Below are 18211 nucleotides of genomic sequence, written 5' to 3' on the forward strand. Positions count from 1 at the left end.
GAGCAGCATCTGCAGCAATTGAATCCAACACATTCCAAAAAAAAATTTATTCACACGGACAAATAAATCATTACATGTTTTTTTTCTGAAACACACGCTCTGTCTCTCACGCACACAACTACTCACTCACGCACGGGCGCGTACACACACGTTCTCTTCGGCGTTAACACACAGGTGTCAAATCCAGATACGATTTTATAAAAAAATATAAGATGATTTGTGATCATTTGGTAAATCTCTCATTCAGAATGTAAGCCCCAGTGGAAATAGTGCTGACATTTATCAGTGAACCCAACACCAGTAGTTTCCAAATAAAGACTAAACTTAATATATACAGTGAACCAATAAATGTTTTCTATAGGAAAACACTATTTACAAATAGTCACAAAAAGCATCTAAAATATATTGAAATAAAACGACAAGAAAATGACTTCTTGAATGGCCATCCTTGTGGCAACACATGGATGTGGTATTTACACCTTTGTTCATAAATTCTCATAATGAATGTAAAATGTACTTTACGCATGTGATCCACAATTTTTTTAGATACTGTCTTTTCAATTAGCCTAATTACTTCCTGATTCAAGGCTGAGCCATTCAGACAGTAGGGTGGGGTGGGATGGATTTCTGGATCCAGGCTGAACTATTCAGGTGGTAAGAAGAAGGATAGCTCTCTTGATTCCAAAGCAGAACATTTCCTTCTAGAGATAATCAGACACAAACCATTATTCCACTTCCTCATTATAGAATGTCTCTTTATGATGCCCTTGTGTCCTAGTTTATAAATTCATAAGCACAAATACAGCAGTTATTTTCTTTGCATGTCATTAATGCAACCGAAACACTACAAATTAAATGATTTACACCATCAACACAAGAATGAAATGTATTATGGTAAGAGAGCATGGTATAATCCTTATTTATCAGTCCATATCAACGTTAGCAATAGCTATTGTAAAGATTCATCATTCAAGATACATACACTGCCTTCAGAAAGTATTCACACCCCTTACATTTTTCCACATTTTGTTGTGTTACTGTGTTACAGCCTGAATTTAAAATTGATTACATTTAGATTTTTCTTATCACTGGCCTACACACAATATCCCATAATGTCAAAGCGGATCTTTTTGTTTGTTTTCACAAATTAATAATTTCAAGCTGAACTGTCTTGAGCCAATAAGTATTCAACATGTACTTAACTAGTTTCGTAATAAGTTGCATGCGCTCAATCTGTGTTCAATAATAGTGTTTAAAATTATTTTTGAATGACTACCTCATCTCTGTACCCCACACATACAATTATATGTAAGGTCCCTCAGTCAAGCAGTGAATTACAAACAAAGATTCAACCACAAAGACCAGGGAGGTTTTCCAATGCCTCACAAAGAAGGGCACCTATTGATAGACAGGATTTTTTTTTTAAAAGCAGACATTGAATATCCCTTTGAGCATGGTGAAGTTAATAATTACACCTAACTCAGTTGCCTGAGAGGAAGGAAACCACTCAGGGATTTCGCCATGAGGCCAATGGTGACTTTAAAACAGTGATAGGAGAAAACTGAGGATGGATCAACATCATTGTAGTTACTCCACAATACTAACCTAATTGACAGAGTGAAAAGAAGGAAGCCTGTACATAATAAAAATATTCCAAAACATGCATCCTGTTTGCAACAAGGCACTAAAGTAATACTGCAAAAATGTGGCAAAGCAATTCACTTTTTGTCCTGAGTACAAAGTGTTACGTTTGGGGCAAATCCAATACAACATATTACTGATTACCACTCTTCATATTTTCAAGCATAGTGGTGTCTGCATCATGTTATGGTATGCTTGTAATCTTTAAGTACTGAGGAGTTTCAGGATAAAAAAAATGAATGGAGTTAAGTACAGGCAAAATCCTACAAGAAAACCTGCTTTACACCAGACACTGGGAGATTAATTCACCATAACAATAACCTAAAACACAAGGACAGATCTACACTGGAGTTGCTTACCAAGAACAAAGTGAATTTTCCTGAGTGGCCGAGTTAAAGTTTTGACTTAAATCTACTGGCAAGACCTGAACATTCTGTCTAGCAATGATCAACAACCAATTTGACAGAATTTCGAAAGGAATATTGGGCAAATGTTGTGCAATCCAGGTGTGGAAAGCTCTTAGAGACCCAGAAAGACTCACAGCTGTAATCGATGCCAAAGGTGCTTCTACAAAGTATTGACTTAGGGGTGTGAATACTTATGTAAATGAAATATTTCTGTATTTCAGTTTCTATAAATGTGCAAACATTTCAAAAAAACATGTTTTGTCATTATGGGGTATTGCGTGTAGATGGGTGATAAAAATATATTTAATCAAATTCAGGCTGTAACACAACAAAATGTGGAATAAATAAAGGGGTATGAATACTTTCTGAAGGCATTGTAGATAGCAATTATCTTAGTAGTTAGTACTGTACAGAATTACTGTAAACATTGCTAAAAAGGGAAATCAATTTGAATTTTTTCCTATTGATTATATTGATCATCAATGTCTACAAACAAAACCCATCTTTAGCATGACTGAGACAGCACCTTTTTCAAAGCAGAAAACTCAAGGGAACAAATCAAGTCCTAAAATTCCAGACTGTTTCCATTGTCTTTTACAAACAATACTAGTGTGCTACTCACCTCTTTAAGATGAAGAGTGCGAACATTATGAGTAATGACCCCAGGTCCACTGTGATCCATATGCATCTGTATGTATCAGGTCCCTGAAACACACAGACACATATAATACGTACCAGCAAACCGAGTAGATACATTTATATGACCCATAGATGGCACACAAGATGAAAAATATGTAAGAAAATGTCAAGTTCAATGCTACACATGGATATCATGATACAGTTGAAGTCGGAAGTTTCATATACATTTCAGCTTTTATTTATTTCATCACATTCCCAGTGGGTCAGAAGTTTACATACACTCTATTAGTATTTGGTAGCATTGACTTTAAATTGTTTAACTTGGGTCAAATGTTTCGGGTAGCCTTCCACAAGCTTCCCATAATAAGTTGGGTGAATTTTGGCACATTCCTCCTGACAGAGTTGGTGTAACTGAATCAGGTTTGTAGGCCTCCTTGCTCACACACGCTTTTTCAGTTCTGCCCACAAATGTTCTATAGGATTGAGGTCAGGGCTTTGTGATGGCCACTCCAATACCTTGACTTTGTTGTCCTTAAGCCATTTTGACACAACTTTGGAAGTATGCTTGGGGTCATTGTCCATTTGGAAAGACCCATTTGCGACCAAGCTGTAACTTCCTGACTGATGTCTTGAGATGTTCCTTCAATATATCCACATAATTCCCTCCTTCATGATGCCATCTATTTTGTGAAGTGCACCAGTCCCTCCTGCAGCAAAGCACCCCCACAACATGATGCTGCCACCCTCGTGCTTCATGGTTGGGATGGTGTTCTTCGGCTTGCAAGCCTCCCCCTTTTTCCTCCAAACATAACGATGGCCATTATGACTAAACAGTTCTATGTTTGTTTCATCAGACCAGAGGACATTTGTCCAAAAAGTACAATCTTTGTCCCCATGTGCAGTTGCAAACCGTAGTCTGCCTTTTTTATGGCGGTTTTGGAGCAGTGGCTTCTTCCCTGCTGAGTGGCCTTTCTGGTTATGTCAATATAGGACACGTTTTACTATGGTTATAGATACTTTTGTACCTGTTTCATTCAGCATCTTCACAAGGTCCTTTGCTGTTGTTCTGGGATTGATTTGCACTTTTTTCACCAAAGTACGTTCATCTCTAGGAGACAGAATGCGTCTCCTTCCTGAGCGGTATGACGGCTACGTGGTCCAATGGTGTTAATACTTGCGTAGTATTGTTTGTACAGATGAATGTGGTACCTTCAAGCGTTTGGAAATTGCTCCCAAGGATGAACCAGACTTGTGGAGGTCTACAATTTTTTTCCTGAGGTCTTGGCTGATTTCTTTTGATTTTCCCATGATGTCAAGCAAAGAAGCACTGAGTTTGAAGGTAGGCCTTGAAATACATCCACAGGTACACCTCCAATTGACTCAAATAATGTCAACTAGCCTATCAGAAGCTTCTAAAGCCATGACATCATTTTCTGGAATTTTCCAAGCTGTTCAAAGGCACAGTCAACTTAGTGTATGTGAACTTCTGACCCACTGGAATTGTGATACAGTGAATTATGAGTGAATTAATCTGTGTGTAAACAATTGTTGGAAAAATTACTTGTGTGATGCACAAAGTAGTGTATGTAAACTTCCGACCAACCTAAGTGTATGTAAACGTCCGACTTCAACTGTATATGTTAACTAATGTTTAAAAGCAACATTGACTTTGTGAGAATTACAATGTCCGGGTGGGGTGATCTGTTTGACCTTTGAAGAGGGAGTGACTATGGGAGAGGGAAGAAGATGGGGTTTGATGTGAGTCCCTCACCATTGTCCAGTCAGGCTGGTTCTTGTCCTGTAGGACGGAGCAGGCGTTGGTGGTCACAGAGCTGGCCCCCGAGCACCACATTAAAGAGAAGAGCCATGGTTCATTCACCACCCACAGGTTCACCGACACGTTCCTGTTCCGAAGCTCCCTGTCTCACACAAAAACACAAATTCAGTAGCGAATTAAAATATTAGGTGAAAGAGCTGGCTCAGATCAGCAACACAGAATCAGTAGTAGGAGTTCAGCTTAGAGTTACTTCAGTAAACAGGACACCTGTTAAAGACCACAGACAGGAGTGGTTAATCATAGTGTAAGATGTCATACTATTCAAGGAAACATCATGCTTGTTCAGACAACACTTTCCCATTCATTTCACTAAGTCAACCCATCGTCCCATGAGGAACTTTCCCCACTGGGCTCTCAGCCATTAAAAATCCACCTGTGCAAATGCATGATTTGAATCTCATTCCCCCTGAGGCATTGTGTGTGTCTCAGTCTAAGATAGTGCCATTTCCTTGTCTCAGCACGCCAACATAAACACTTGTAATTATGAAACCAGTACACCTGCAGCTGTCAGCACAGACAGGTAGAATGTGGTTTTAGAATGAAGGTTTATTTGGCCACAGCTCTGAGAAAAGCGTGGGCGCTTTGAGGTAGGCTACTCACCTGATCTCTGTGGTGCTCAACGCACTGTACTTGACATTCAGATGATCTGCTTCGTCACGGTTCATCTCATGCACATCGTTGTAAACCTGTTTGAACCCTGGTGCGACCTTCTTCACATACTCCCTATGTCTGGGGGGAAGCCAGAGGATCTAAAGAGAGAAAAAAAACACACTGTCAAACAACTGTAATAAGAGTATAACTACACAGAACTGGTGAAGTGGTGACACTGATGGACATTCCCCTAACCTTGTCGTGGGGGATGCTAGAGTTGAGGATGGTTTGCACAGTGTCATAAGTGTCATTGTTGTCGTCATTCTTCAAGTCAAAGATGACAGAGGTGTTATGAGTCTTGGCCAGGTCAAGCAGCTGCAGAAGGGAGGGAACACTCTGGTTCCCAGCTGTCTTCTTCTCCTGTTCTGAGAGCTGGGACACTGAACGGAATGGATCTGTCTGAAAGGGAGATATCCATAGTATATATGTCATCATGTCAATTATTTTTTTAATTTAACCTTTATTTAACTAGGCAAGTCAGTTAAGAACAAATTGTTATTTACAATGACAGCCTAGGAACAGTGGCTTAATTGCCTTGTTCAGGCGCAGAACAACAGATTTTTACCTTGTCAGCTCGGGGATTTGATCGAGCAACCTTTTGGTTACTCACCCAACGCTCTAACCACTAGGCTACCTGACGCCCCTAGTCAATGAGTTGGTATAGTTCAACTAAAATGAAATGATTTCCAACTAATAATAATTTGGGGGGTGCTTATACTGTGTAATAGAAATGTGTTTCTTTAATATCCCAACTCCCCCCTGAGACATCTGCAGGGATGGGGGTCACAGCCAGGGTCACCATTGTACAGCACCCTTGGAGCAATCAGTGTAACTGCCTTGCTCAAGGGCACAGTGGCATATTTCTCATCCTGTAGGCTCCGGTATTCAAACCAGTGACCTCTCGGTTACTGGCCCAATGCTTTAACCTCGAGGCTACCTGCCACCCCACTACAACATACAAGGGAGGCTGGTGAATCAAATCAAATCAAATGTATTTATATAGCCCTTCTTACATCAGCTGATGTCTCAAAGTGCTGTACAGAAACCCAGCCTAAAACCCCAAACAGCAAGCAATGCAGGTGTAGAAGCACGGTGGCTAGGAAAAACTCCCTAGAAAGGCCAAAACCTAGGAAGAAACCTAGAGAGGAACCAGGCTATGAGGGGTGGCCAGTCCTCTTCTGGCTGTGCCGGGTGGAGATTATAACAGCACATGGCCAAGATGTTCAAATGTTCATAAATTACCAGCATGGTCAAATAATAATAATCATAGTAGCTGTCGAGGGTGCAACAAGTCCGTAACACAAGAGTAAGTGTCAGTTGGCTTTTTCATAGCCGATCTTTGAGAGTATCTCTACCACTCCTGCTGTCTCTAGAGAGTTGAAAACAGCAGGTCTGGGACAGGTAGCATGTCCGGTGAACAGGTCAGGGTTCCAGCAGGTCTGGGACAGCAGATCTGTGACAGGTAGCACGTCCGGTGAACAGGTCAGGGTTCCATAGCTGCAGGCAGAACAGCAGGCAGAACAGAACAGAATCACCCTTACCTTCAGGAACCAATCACCAGCGTTTAATTCCTGTAGCTCTTCCCAGGTGAGGTTTGTGCTGTGGTTCAAGTCTTTCCCAGGGAACTTCTGTAGAACATCTGTAGTCCTCCTCAGGAAATGGCTGTTGTGGTCGTGCATCAGGTAAGGAACTCTGTCCTTACTGGAGGAGAAAGAAACGTCAATAAACTGCCTCTTTGGGTCTTTGAAAAGCGCTATATAAATCCCATGCATCCTTATTATTAAACTGAAAACAATTTGAAACAGCAGTGCACTTTTGATCCGTCTCTGCCACGTCTATGTATACAGGAAGCCGCCCTAGTCCCCCGGGTACCTGAGCTGCACGTCCGTCTCAAAGGCGGTCACGTTGCACCCCACACTCCTCCTGAACGACATCATGGTGTTCTCTGGGGCCAGCTGAAAACACAGAGAGAGAAGACAGATGGGTGAGAAACACTCCGGTGACTACCCTGACACTGTGTGAACACTGAGCCATGCTGCATATGTCACAGCTGAGCTGAGTGGGCCTATGGTGGCGATAGTGGAGAGGACTGGAGCAACATAATGGGGGCAGAGCAACATGCCGTGTGGTGCCATCACATAACTGGACAGCAATTCAAGCTTCAGCCCCCTGGTTCATATATATACACTGAATCATAAGGGATGATTATGGAATTTATGTCAACAATAAAAGTGTAACATATAAGCCATTTTTGGATGATGGTCTTATAGCTCTGTAATCAAGTCGTATCCACTGTATGACTACGGTAGCCAATCACCTTTAGGTGCTTAGCATTTCCCAGCTTAGCACTTTAATATTGAGACCATAGAACCAATGTACAGTATGATCAATAAAGTGGGCACTTCCTCACCATTGGTGCTCCGCGATGACCAAAGAGGGCAGGTTTAGGGGGCAACCGTTTCACGTCCACCAGACAAGGGGATTGGATGAGGAGGGGGCTGAGGAACATTGCCAGTGACGCGCCAGCAAACGCTACCATGATGAGGATCTTAGAGGCTGACAGGCACAGGTTAACAAACGAATCAGTCGTACTTTAACTATTGTTGTAAATACAAAAAGGCAAGGAAAGAAGTTAGTCAACTGATTTGAAATCGTTCATTCAGCTGGTGGATGTATTATCGTTCCAGGGTTCAAAGAACTCAATTACATTCTATCAATATTGAAATCATATCTATAGGTGTGTACTGTACATCTCATATTATTGACGTCACGGTGAGCATTTGTGTATTTCCATTGGACAAGTTCAGCACTGACCTACTCCGCGGGACCTATGGAAGCCCTGGAACACCAGCCTGCTGACCAGCGTCAGGGCTCCAACCCCTCCCATCTGTAGGAATGGAGCCGTGGCCTGAGGGAGATCAACGTTACATACAGTGTATTACACAGAGCATGGAGCTTCATACTGCTGCCAAAGCGCTGACCCAAAACACACAGGCTTACTCCACACCTCACTCTCGCTCGAGCATTCTCACACACACACACCTAACAGACAGTTCCATGGTGCTGTACATTGTCCTTACCATACCTGCAGTGACAGAAGAACAGTGTGCCACTCTTCTTTCCACTGTTGATTTATTCCAGCGATGCCCAGGGCGATGAAGACCACACCTAAAAACAGGAAGAACTGGGCAGAGCAAACCACAACACAATATAACGCAGTCAACACATGTCAATACTCAAGCTACACCTGAAGTGACTTACTATCGTTAATCAGCCATGCTATTGCCATTCATGTTATGCCACTATAGCTGTGCACTTCTTAAATAACATGTAAAGGGAAACATTCTAGGAAATAAAGAATGTCCCGAATACCTTGTGCAGACAGTGTAAGTCCAAAGGCTCTTTCAAGGCAAGTTGGAACAGCGCAAAGACCTGCAATTGAACAGTCATTACATCTCAGCTGATGTGAACGACATACTGTAAATACATTGACAGGTGTGTGAATTGTGTCTCTCACCAGTAATAGGGTGCAGTAGATGGTCAACACAGCAGAGATGATGATTAGCACCATGAACCAGTTCACCCACAGTTTCAGAATGGAAAAGGCCTTCCTGGTAGGGGAGAATAGAGGGCAGATCACAGGGTTTGAGTCCATCGCTGTCAATGTGCGCGTGTTTTTGTGTGTGTGTGTGTTTGCGTTTGTGTCTGCAGCTGTATGTGCACACATGCACACAGAGTGTATGATCAAGCTCACCAGTTGACATCCTCACGGTCATTGAAAGCCATCAGACAGACGTACATCCAGAACAGAGTGAGGAGGGACACAGCGGTAAGGACTGACAACCCGCTGCAGGAGCACTACAGCAAGGAGAGTCAACAATTACTCCTGGAGCCCTAAACCTGTTCTTATTTCTACCGACATTGGAAGATCTCATTACTAAACTTCTTTGTCAGGTAGACATTTAACTTCCAGGATGAAATAAAAAGTATGCAAACAGGTTGTTTCAACAGTCAGAAACTGTATGCAGGACTTGCATCCAATGAATTTGATTGATCTCAGGGGTACATTTAAAAATAATGAAAATAAATGTGTATATACAACCCCTAGCTATGGTTTACAAATACATATTCTGAGTGTTATTGTACTGCTGGTCAACAAGTGTGTGTTTGTTGTGTGTGCATGTGTGTTTGTGTGCGTGTGTGCGCGTGTGTGTGTTTGTGTGCGTGTGCGTGTGTGTGTGTGTGTGCGCGTGTGTGTGTGTGTGTGGTGAGTCTGAAGGGCTCAGTGGTTAGCTCCCTCAGGGCTCTTGGAGTCTCTCCAATGCCTCTTCATGTTTGGTTTCGCCTGCTATTCCATTCATCCATAAAGGGAATCAAAAACACCAGCATCCACCAACCCTTAATTGTGTCCAAACAGAACCCCCCCCCCCTCCCCCCACATACACACACACACACACACACACACACACACACACACACACCAACGGTTTGTCCCTTTTTTACTTCTGTCCAGTGGTGTAAAGTATATCTGAGTGTTGGCGTGTGCCCCAAGATATCCGTACAAAAGAAAAAGGAAATGGTGCTGTCTGGTTTGCTTAATAATATAAGGAATGTGAAATGATTTTTACTTTTGATACTTAAGTATATTTTAGCAATTACATTTACTTTTACTCAAGTAGTATTTTACTGGGTGACTTCAACTTTTACTCAACTCATTTTCTATTAAGGTATCTTTACTTTTACTCCAGTATGACATTTGGGTACTTTTTTCGCACTTGATCTATCCCAGATAAGCTTTTACCCAGCCTGTGGGAGCCTGTGAGTTCAGTTCAGAAAGTAGTCCTGGCACACAAGCACATGCTCTACATCGCAATCTCCCTCCCAATTATCCTGCTCTTATTTACACAACAGGTCTGAATGAATGGATGCCTCTCCAATAACATCCAGCCACATCTCACTGGCCTAGGAATGAAGGCTTCCTATTATACAACCACGTTGAGTTTATAAAGGGGAAAAATCCTCACGCTTCCACTGAATGCTGTCCAATGGAATGTTAATCCATTATAATCACGTTAATGCAGGTACAAGAAACTGAACTTTAGAGAAGGCACAAGCAAATTCAAAGCTGAATTCCCTTAGCAATGTCTCAATGACTGCTGCTGCTGGGTGACGATGACGATTTTTATTGCAACACATATCAAAGCCGTGTGAACATTTCCTTGTAGACCAACTGTAGCTCTGACCCGAGAGAAGCCACTAAAACAACATTTGAGCTACTGTCACGTCCTGACCAGTATAAGGGTTATTTGTTATTGTAGTTTGGTCAGGACGTGGCAGAGGGTATTTGTTTTATGTGGTTCGGGGTGGTGGTTTATTTAGTAGGGCGTTTGATTTATTATTTCCGGGTTTTGGTTTATGTTATATGTTTTGTACTTCTATGTACTTTCTGGGTTGGTGTATTTCTATGTGTAGGTTAATGGGGGGTTGGACTCTCAATTGGAGGCAGGTGCTTTCTCGTTGCCTCTGATTGAGAGTCCTATATATGGGTAATTGTTTGGTGTAGTGTTGTGGGAGATTGTTTCTTGTTTTGCCTGTGTGAGCATGACAAGACTGTTTTGTTGTTCGTGCGTTTTTCATTCATGTTATTTTGGTGTTCTCTTAATTTTAAAATAAATACAAGATGAGCATCCACATTCCTGCTGTGTTTTGTTCCTCCATTCCAGACGACAACGTTACAGCTACATGGAATTACAGTATATAGTAACACACTGATTATAGGTCGCTCTGGATAAGAGTGTCTCCTAATTGACTCAAATGTGAGTGTCAAATGTACATAAACGAAAGGTGAGGATAGTGAGAAGTTAGTGCCAAAAATCGTAACTGTCTTAATGAATGTCCTATAGTTACAGTATATTCTACACACAATACAATTCTAGGCATACAGTACTCACTTTTCGTTTCCTCTCACTGGGGTGCCTCCAGTAGCAGCTATACACCCCCCTGCAGCATATTCGGCAACAGCTGTCCTCTGGCATCACCTTATCCGTTCATTCACAGTAAACAAAAATGAGGTCCTGTCCAGAGGAGTGTGGATCCTGTCTGTCCTAGAGGGTCTGGATAGAGCGGTGGGGCGTGTGGGGGGGGGGGCAACACTCCTGGAGAACACCTTGTCTGGCAGCTCTGTACGTGAGGAGAGGGGCTCCGCTCTGCTGAGGGCTGACTCACCACTCTTAACCTACACAGTGTAGGAGGAGAGAGAGACGAAAAGAGTAAGGACGGGAGAGTGAGGGATAAAGAGGGAATATCTGTGAGTATTAGAGCCATCCCTGTTCAATACATTCCTGAATAGAGCTTCTATGTTGGGGGCCGGCCTGGCTGGCTGCTGACAGAGCTGACAATGGCCGACCCTGTGGTGTTCTGTAAGAGGCCTCAGAGTGAAGTCACACCGTAAGACTATCCGTCTCATTACAATATGGGAGAGCTGACAGTGACAGGCACATCCATACACAGGGTGGGAGCCGGGACGGAGAGGAAGGAAGAGGGGGGGGGGGGTTATTGTCACTAGGGGGTTGCAGTGGGGAGACTTCAACCGGGGGTTTAGTATGGGGGACTGGCATCCTGGTCTTACCAAACTAAGACATAAAGCTTCACAATATTAAAATGTTACTTTATAAAGATGATTAATGTCACGTCCTGACCAGTATAAGGGTTATTTGTTATTGTAGTTTGGTCAGGACGTGGCAGAGGGTATTTTGTTTATGTGGTTCGGGGTGGTGATTTATGTAGTAGGGTGTTTGATTTATTATTTCCGGGTTTTGGTCTATGTTTTGTATTTCGATGTTCTTTCTGGTTTGTTGTATTTCTATGTTTAGGTTGATGGGGGGGGGTTGGACTCTCAATTGGAGGCAGGTGCTTTCTCGTTGCCTCTGATTGAGAGTCCTATATATGGGTAATTGTTTGGTTTGGTGTTGTGGGAGATTGTTTCTTGTTTTGCCTGTGTGAGCATGACAAGACTGGTTTGTAAATACAAGATGATCATCCACATTCCTGCTGCGTTTTGGCCCTCTATTCCCGATGACAACCGTTACAATTAAAAGATGGTTGAACAGGCTGAGGCAGATCCATGCTGTTATTCTCTTTACTGGGGTGTTGATAAGAAACTAGGGCAGGGTTCCCAAAGAACAACAAAATGGTGAAATACACATTTCAAGTTACAGACTCGTAGCTCTTCTACCTGCGGCAGTGAATTTCTAAATCGTTCTACAACATTGTAAAAGCAAATTGACATTAGACCATCTATTGATCAAACATTTTTTTTAAAGCATGAGCTGTTAAGCCATCAAGTTAGCCTTTATAGAGAGGGGCACATGCAGTGTGAAGGTATTCTGTGCTGTGGAAAGCCCTCCGGTCAGACTCATGTGAACCTTATGATCACACAGGAGCATGTCTGAGCAAGTCGGCAATAAGTGAAACTCAGAGAAATCTGAATAGATTTTACCGCATGAAACCAGATGCCTTGCCATTGTGTCATGTAAGATGACTAGGCTACAACTGAAGAGACTAAAAATGTATGTACGGGATTGAATTTCAGGATGGTGGGGGGGGGAACTCCCTTAAATCCACCACCTCTTGCCCAGGGCTCGCTTGAAAAAGAGACTTTGTCAGCTGCTACAGAATCAGTGTTCACAGAATGTCATCAATACAACACAACAATGAATAATCAGTGTGTCCGTGTACATCCAGTCTGGCATCAATCACTATCAACAAATATGAGAATAATCCATAACATTCAGCTTCAAGTCGAGTGACCATCAACTCACACCTTAGCTGTGTTTACACCGGCTGTCCAATTCAGATCTTTTTTCACTAATTGGTATTTTGAACAATCAGATCAGCTCTGAAAAAGATCAGATGTGATTGATCAAAAGGCCAATTAGTGGAAAAAAGATCAGAATTCGTCTGCCTGTTTTAAACACAGCCCTTGAGTGTCACAAATTAAACACCTTATGTTTATGTTTATTAGAGAAAATCTGAATATGCTAAACATTGTGTTGATCAGTCTAAACTAAATGCGAACTTTAGTGATGTTAAATTACCCCATTACAATAAGAATAGATAAAAACAGATTACAAAACATCCGACAATGAACAGGAAGATGGCAACAGCATCAAGAACATTCCGAAACGTGTGTGGTCCTAAAACAATATCCATATTTGTTAGAAACATCTCATTTACTCCTAACAATATTAAGTTATGTTGTCAGCAGTGTTACCAGTGTGAGAAAGCATGATGTACACCTTGCCACACATCAAGCACTGGGACTTGGCAGTTACATAGTAACCATTCTTTGTTTCATGCAGAGGTAAGCATGGTAAACTAGCCGACACGGAAATAAGGGAGGCTTACTGATCGGAACAGATAAGGGGAACATTTTATTTGAGCCAAGATTCCAACATGTTTTATCAACTACCTGTCTACGAAGACTGTTGCAATTTAATCATGGTTGTCCTTTTTCACTTCAATATTTATAATGTGGTCATGATCCATAAGATCCTGGTCATGACAATAGATGTCACGTTTTGAGAGTTCTCATCATATTAAGTAATGACTTCTTCAAGCCATGATGTTGGATCTAAACCTGATTGTTGCCCTTTTAAATATGAGCACATGAAATCAAATGAAATGTGCCTTGACTGTCCTGGATTTTAACATTTGGAATGCTTTTAAAATACTTAATTAAACCCACTCATGATGACATAAAAATTGTAATAAAATGCCATACAAAAGTGACAGAAATCACTTCGCCGACTATTTAGCTATTTCTATGGTGAACCCTGCAATGAGTAATGTGATTCAGAAGTTTTTTTTAATGTGGTAGTTAGAATGTGACCTACTGCATCACAACCACAGTCTACACAGCACATTTCACATGTTCTCCTCATTTGACCAAAGTTTAAAAACAACAGATAACTATCTCAGTTCAATACTGATACAGACTGAATGTGTTTTAGATCTATTAGTCAATCTGAGTTAATTTGACAACGCATTAAAATGTAGTAGGCTAGTAAAAGCTGGAGGCATGAGATGCACCATACCTTTAGATCATAGAATGTGTGCATCTCTATTGCAACACCGTAACAGCCGGTGATGTTCTGTTCATCAACTTGTTCTAGTCCAGTCCACTATATTTCGTTACCTCTTTTCTGTGCCTGTTGTTCTGTCGTCCACTCCGGTTCTTTTGTGGAAATCTGTGGCAGGAATGTTAATGAATCAGAATGAATGGGTGCAAGTTCCTAAAGTAGCAAGGGGGAGGGGTATGCCTATTCGGAGGGAGGCACTCAAACGCAGGTAGCCTACAACTGCAGAGAAAGCATTGTCAGGTCTGTCAAATTAGAATGAACATGTGTAGGGGTAGAGGCATGGACGTTTTCACGCACCTCATCAATGTACTAAATATATGCTATTAACTACATCATTTGAGCGTCAGAAAACCAGGGCTTCTGTCTGAGGATGTCTACAGCTGTGCTACTGCATTTCAATGAACTCTGATGAAACCAAGCATATTTGAGTCAGTTATTACAGTAAACTAAAAGTGAAACTAAAACTATATAATTAAAAAAACGATTCAATAAACTGAAATAAAATAAATAAACCTGTTAGAAAAACAAAATATACTGAAACTATACTGAACAAAAATATAAACACAATACGCAACAATTACAAAAAAAAATCTGACTTACAGTTCATATAAGGAAACCAGTCAATTGAAATAAATTCATTAGGCCCTAAATCTATGGATTTTTAGGATTTTAAAAAATATCTATGGATTTCACATGACTGGCAATATAGATATGCATCTGTTTGTCACTGATACTGTGTCTTTAAAAAAAAGTAGGGGTGTGGATCAGAAAACGAGTCAGTATCTGGCGTGACTACCATTTGACGCATGTTTGTGGAACAGGGAGAGTAAGGGAAGACACCTGTATAAGATCCAGGAAAAGGTGACGGCAGGGAGGTCCTCAGGCCAAGAAATAAGGAAGGAAATTGTAGACAAGGCTGAGACTGGGACACATAAGGCTAAATAGTACATTGAAAGTGGTGGGGAAACATCTGACTGGGAGGTGTGATCATTGTCAGGAGGTGATGGAGACAGTGGAACATGTATTTCAGTGCCATAAATATGTGAGAGAAAGGGAGCGATTGTTATTAGATTTGAGGAGTAATGGGGTTGAAGAGCCAGGATTAAATGAACTGCTGGATAAATCTTCAGGGAATATAGTATTTATTTACGTAGTTTCCTTAGGGAGACAAAATTATTGGGTAGGATTTAGACCTTCACTGTCTCTGGTCCACACTCCAGTCCAGTTGGTGACGGTAATGCAGCTTAAAGTTGGTTGCCAACCGCCATATAAAATCCACAGAAGTAGAAGAAGAATTTGCCTTGTGCAGTGCAACACATCTCCATCGCATAGAGTTGATCAGGCTGTTGATTGTGGGCTGTGGAATGTTGTCCCACTCCTCTTCATTGGATGTGCGAAGTTGCTGGATATTGGCGGGAACTGGAGCAAGCTATCATACAGGTTGATCTGGAGCATCCCAAATCTGCTCAATGGGTGACATGTCTGGTGATTATGCAGGCCATGGAAGAACTGGGACCTTTTCAGCTTCCAGGAACTGTGTACAGATCCTTGCGACATCGGGCCATTCATTATCATGCTGAAACATGAGGTGATGGCGGCGGATGAATGGCACGACAATGGGCCTCAGGATCTCGTCACGCTATCTCTGTGCATTCAAATTGCCATCGATAAAATGCAATTGTGTTCGTTGTCCATAGCTTATGACTGCCACCATGGGGCACTCTGTACACAACGTTGACATCAGCAAACCGCTTGCCCACACAACGCCATACATGCTGCCTGCCATCTGCCCGGTACAGTTGAAACAGGGATTCATCCGTGAAGAGCACACTTCTCCAGCGTGCCAGTGTCCATCGAAGGTGAGCATTTGCCCACTGAAGTCGGTTACGATGCCGAACTGCAGTCAAGTCAAGTCCGGTGAGGACGACGAGCACACAAATGAGCTTCCCTGAGACGGTTTCTGACAGTGTGTGGAGAAATGATTTGGTTGTGCAAGCCAACAGTTTCATGTTGGAGGAGAGAGAAACAAAGAGTAAGAAAGGGAGATTGAGGGATAAAGAGGGAATATCTGTGAGTATGCCACGAGCAGCACCGCACGTCATCAACTTTACCGTCGGACACCAGATTGCTATAACATATGATGTGGTTAGGGAGTGAACGTTATTTATAATAAGGGTTACATGGAGAAAAAGCAGACCTCTGAAGTGAAAATGGATGGCCTTCCCTTCAACAAAATACATTTGACCTTACCCTCCCACGCTTGAAAAAAAACCAAATGACCCTCCCGTTTACCCCAAAATAATAATTCAAACAAAGTGGACAGCAGAGATCTACCATTTACCCTCACTTCTTAGACAGACCAGAGCCTTAGATATGCAGGTTTCGAAACTGTTCTTGGTCCTGTAAGCATTACATGGCAAACTAACTACATTTGATGACGCACAGGGCTGCGAGCCTGAAGGTTGAGGGTTCGCAGACCACTGTGGAAAAGAGTAGGAGTGGAAAGATCACCTTTATAGTAAAAAGGTATTGCATGAATCTATCCTCGTATTTGCAGAAAACATTCACTTCCATAAAAATGTCATGCAATTCTACATATTAACAGAATCCTTTTTAATACCATACAAATGACCAAAATGGCAGACTAAGAATGGACAGAGATTTGCCTACGTGTTCATCTTATCACAGTTCTCCAATGCCAAATCAGTGTCTTGTTTGCAATGAAACTCTTCCTGTTGGTAAATTATTAAATCTGAGACTTCATTAGGAATCTGAGCATGATACTTTCAAAAGTTAGGCCTACCTTTCAATCCCAGACAGAATAGGCCTTACAACAGAAACTGTAACCTTTAACTGCTGGCAACTCTTCTCTGAATGTCAAAGAAACTAAACAACGATGTTACGAATCCCTTTGGCCCTGCAGTCTAGGGGGGATGGAAACGAGACCCGTAACATAACTCATGCAAATTAGAATAGTGAAAAGGAACAGCACAAACAAAATAACCACAGACAACTTAAATCTACCGTCAAACACTATTGGTTTATTGCTTAAACACACGGTAATCAAATCAAATGTATTTATATAGCCCTTCGTACATCAGCTGATATCTCAAAGTGCTGTACAGAAACCCAGCCTAAAACCCCAAACAGCAAGCAATGCATGTGAAAGAAGCACGGTGGCTAGGAAAAACTCCCTAGGAAAAACTCCCTAGAAAGGCCAAAAACCTAGGAAGAAACCTAGAAAGGAACCAGGCTATGAGGGGTGGCCAGTCCTCTTCTGGCTGTGCCGGGTGGATATTATAACAGAACATGGTCAAGATGTTAAAATGTTCATAAATGACCAGCATGGTCAAATAATAATAATCATAGTAGTTGTCGAGGGTGCAACAAGCACGTCCGGTGAACAGGTCAGGGTTCCATAGCCGCAGGCAGAACAGTTGAAACTGGAGCAGCAGCATGGCCAGGTGGACTGGGGACAGCAAGGAGTCATCATGCCAGGTAGTCCTGAGGCATGGTCCTAGGGCTCAGGTCCTCCGAGAGAGAGAAAGAAAGAAAGAGAGAAAGAGAGAATTAGAGAGAGCATATTTAAATTCACACAGGACACAGGATAAGACAAGAGAAATACTCCAGATGTAACAGACTGACCCTAGCCCCCCGACACATAAACTACTGCAGCATAAATACTGGAGGCTGAGACAGGAGGGATCAGGAGACACTGTGGCCCCATCCGATGAAACCCCCGGACAGGGCCAAACAGGCAGGATATAACCCCACCCACTTTGCCAAAGCACAGCCCCCACACCACTAGAGGGATGTCTCCAACCACCAACTTACCGTCCTAAGACAAGGCCGAGTATAGCCCACAAAGATCTCCGCCACGGCACAACCCAAGGGGG

At 42.1% G+C, this 18211-nt stretch overlaps 1 protein-coding gene across 3 annotated transcripts; it reads right to left on the reverse strand.

Moving 5' to 3' along the window:
- Nucleotides 1–32: 32 nt before the first annotated feature.
- Nucleotides 33–14524, reverse strand: LOC106611742 (glycerophosphoinositol inositolphosphodiesterase GDPD2). 3 transcript variants are annotated; one of them, XM_014212280.3, is made up of 15 exons: nt 14372–14524; nt 11127–11410; nt 8930–9033; nt 8693–8786; nt 8548–8607; nt 8261–8359; nt 7990–8083; nt 7586–7731; nt 7048–7130; nt 6717–6876; nt 5371–5574; nt 5125–5273; nt 4459–4606; nt 2671–2753; nt 33–701 (listed from the first exon to the last, which is right to left on the reverse strand). In XM_014212280.3, exons 2-15 carry the CDS (start codon nt 11208–11210, stop codon nt 644–646), a joined length of 1566 nt encoding a protein of 521 aa, XP_014067755.1. In that variant the 5' UTR covers nt 11211–11410; nt 14372–14524; the 3' UTR covers nt 33–643. The 3 variants fall into 3 exon arrangements, with proteins under 3 accessions (XP_014067755.1, XP_014067756.1, XP_014067754.1); XM_014212281.3 differs by having other exon boundaries at nt 33–698; nt 14271–14452; XM_014212279.3 differs by having other exon boundaries at nt 14271–14452.
- Between the last annotated feature and the right edge of the window lie 3687 nt (nt 14525–18211).

The sequence above is a fragment of the Salmo salar genome, chromosome 09, assembly GCF_965601325.2.
Source record: "Salmo salar chromosome 09, fSalSal1, whole genome shotgun sequence".
NCBI classification, from domain to species: domain Eukaryota; kingdom Metazoa; phylum Chordata; class Actinopteri; order Salmoniformes; family Salmonidae; genus Salmo; species Salmo salar.